The sequence below is a fragment of the Dendrobium catenatum genome, unplaced genomic scaffold, assembly GCF_001605985.2.
Source record: "Dendrobium catenatum unplaced genomic scaffold, ASM160598v2 fragScaff_scaffold_1338, whole genome shotgun sequence".
In the NCBI taxonomy this organism is placed as follows: domain Eukaryota; kingdom Viridiplantae; phylum Streptophyta; class Magnoliopsida; order Asparagales; family Orchidaceae; genus Dendrobium; species Dendrobium catenatum.
In genome coordinates this window covers 300,649-303,103 of record NW_021319800.1, presented here as the reverse complement: position 1 = coordinate 303,103, position 2,455 = coordinate 300,649, and the positions used below count along the sequence as shown (strand labels likewise).

At 38.1% G+C, this 2,455-nt stretch overlaps 1 protein-coding gene across 1 annotated transcript; it reads right to left on the bottom strand.

Annotated features, from left to right (window-relative positions):
• Nucleotides 1-259: 259 nt before the first annotated feature.
• On the bottom strand, nucleotides 260-2,336 carry LOC110097658 (pentatricopeptide repeat-containing protein At2g46050, mitochondrial). Its single transcript, XM_020824163.2, has one exon. It carries the CDS (start codon nucleotides 1,737-1,739, stop codon nucleotides 414-416), a length of 1,326 nt encoding a protein of 441 aa, XP_020679822.1. The 5' UTR covers nucleotides 1,740-2,336; the 3' UTR covers nucleotides 260-413.
• Nucleotides 2,337-2,455: the final 119 nt, after the last annotated feature.

Sequence of the window (2,455 nt, the reverse complement as noted above, 5' to 3'; positions counted from 1 at the left end):
TTTCTGTCATCTTCTCAAGTATCCTCCTCACCTTGTGCCTTATTTTTAACAAATCTTTCCTACAGCCTGAAAGCAGACTTTGACCTAAGGGCATTAGTATTATCGGAATAACTATATCCTATAATATTGGAGAAATTATTCTATGTGATTACTAAATGGTCCAGAATCGAATCAGAACGCCCCACCTCATCCGGTACTGAGCGGTACACAGAAAAAAAAATGATGGGACACACTCTCATTTGCCTCTGAACGCCGTTCGGTGACTGCACGGAATAATTTCTCATAATATTGAGAGCAGTTAACTTTATATTTTGTCTTACATCAGTAAATCAAAGCAACTGATAGATTACCGCCAAAAAAATCCTCAATAACATAAACTTTACCTTCTAAATGTGATTTAGATATCATGCCATCTAAAAGTATTCATCCGCCATTAGTTTGATGAGCATTTCCAAAGTCGAGTAAATTCTTAGAGCTTCTGGATGAGACTTATCACTGGAGAAAAAAGTATGAACTCTGCCATTAATCTCCACCCAGCAACAACCAGGTACCCTCTTACTGCAGTTATCTTCCATTGTCCTTCTCATCTTTGATACACCCTCCCAAAGCTGAGAAGATGCATAGATGTTAGACATCGACTTATAATTCACAGGTTCATTCGGTTCCATGCTAAAGAGCTTATCCGCCGCCCATTTCGCAAGTTCAGCCTTCCCATGGACCTTACATCCACTAAGAAATGCCCCAAGAACATCTGCATTTGGCTTGCATGGCATTTGAGATATAACATTATAAGCCTCATAAACATGACCTGCTCTCCCAAGCAGATCCACTAAGCAAGTATAATGCTCTTCACATAATTTGATTTGATACTCCTTAACCATAGATTCAAAATACTCCAATCCAGTTTCCACTAGTCCAGCATGGCTGCAAGCTGAAACCACCCCAACAAAAGCTATTGAGTCAGGTCTTCCACCTCCTCGCAACATTCCTTCAAATAAGCCTATTGCTCTTGCAGCAAAACCATGGAAAGCAAAAGAACAAATCATTGAAGTCCATGTAACCAAATTACGCTCTGAAACCGAACAAAAGCATTTATAGGCATCATTGATGCTTCCGCTTTTCGCATATGAGATTATGAGTGCATTTCCTACAGAAATAAAAGTTTGAAGGCCATTCTTTACTGCAAATCCATGAACTTGTTCAGATTCTATAGCAGCAGCTAAACTGGCACAAGAACTAAGAACACTAGAAAGTGTTAGCTCATCTGGCTTACAACATCCACGAAGCATATCAACAAGAACCTTAATTGCATCTTCTCCCTGGCTACAATGCCCATAACCAACAATCATTGCATTCCAGGATACCACATTTCTAACCAACATTGAATCAAAAAGCTTGCGAGCATCATCAATGGCGCCGCACTTGGCATACATATCAAGAAGAGAAGTACAAACAACTACATCCACATCAAGAAGACCCATCCTCACAGCAAGACCATGGGTCTGCTTTCCCAACACTAGACATCCCAAGGTACCACATGAATTGAACAAGACGCTAAAAGTGAACCCATCTCCGGCTAATCCTTGAAGACGCATACATTCAAACACCTTGTATGCATCCTTCTCATAGCCATTAAAAGCATGACAACAAACCATAACATTCCATAAAACACAATCTTTCCGCTTTATCACGTCAAAAACCGATTGAGCTTCCCTTACAAACCCGCATTTTGAGTACATATCGGTGAGAGAGGCGGCGATGGATGCGTCAAAAATGTGTCCAGATTTCACAATAATGCCGTGGAGTTGTTTCCCGGTTACTATATTATCTGCTCTGTTGCAGGAGATTAGAAGTCTCACCAGCTTTTTTGTGCAGCTGAGCTTCTCCACCTTGACCTGCCTTACCAACAGAAGACTTGCTGAAGATAAGAATGGGTCATTTAAGTAATATGATTTCGTTTTCTGGAAGAGGAAGGCGCTTCCTCCATGATCATCTATTTTGCAAATTTGGGACAATAATTTCTATTTTTTTAATGAATACCGGTCTTATATAATTATTTTTTTCAGTGATGTGTAGCGATTATACTATTAACCATCATATTACTGATTAATTACATTAACTAGAGATTAATTATGATTTTAAAATTTTAAATTCAAACAAAATAATACTATTCCGTGTCATTGGACATATGCTGGATGCATGACTTATTCCCTAATGTAGCAGTTCACAAATTGACCATCAAATCAGCTACAGATCTGACCTGTAGCACTTCTACCAGATAGCATGCTGAGCTTGCATGATTGATTTTTAATGATTTAGCAAACATTTTTTTTTGGGTTCTATCGTACGGGTCCACATTCATAAAAAAGATTCATTTAGTAAATTAACATAATAGTAAGAAACTAAAATTCATGACATATTTTTAATAAGTATTAAAATTTCTTACCATTTGATA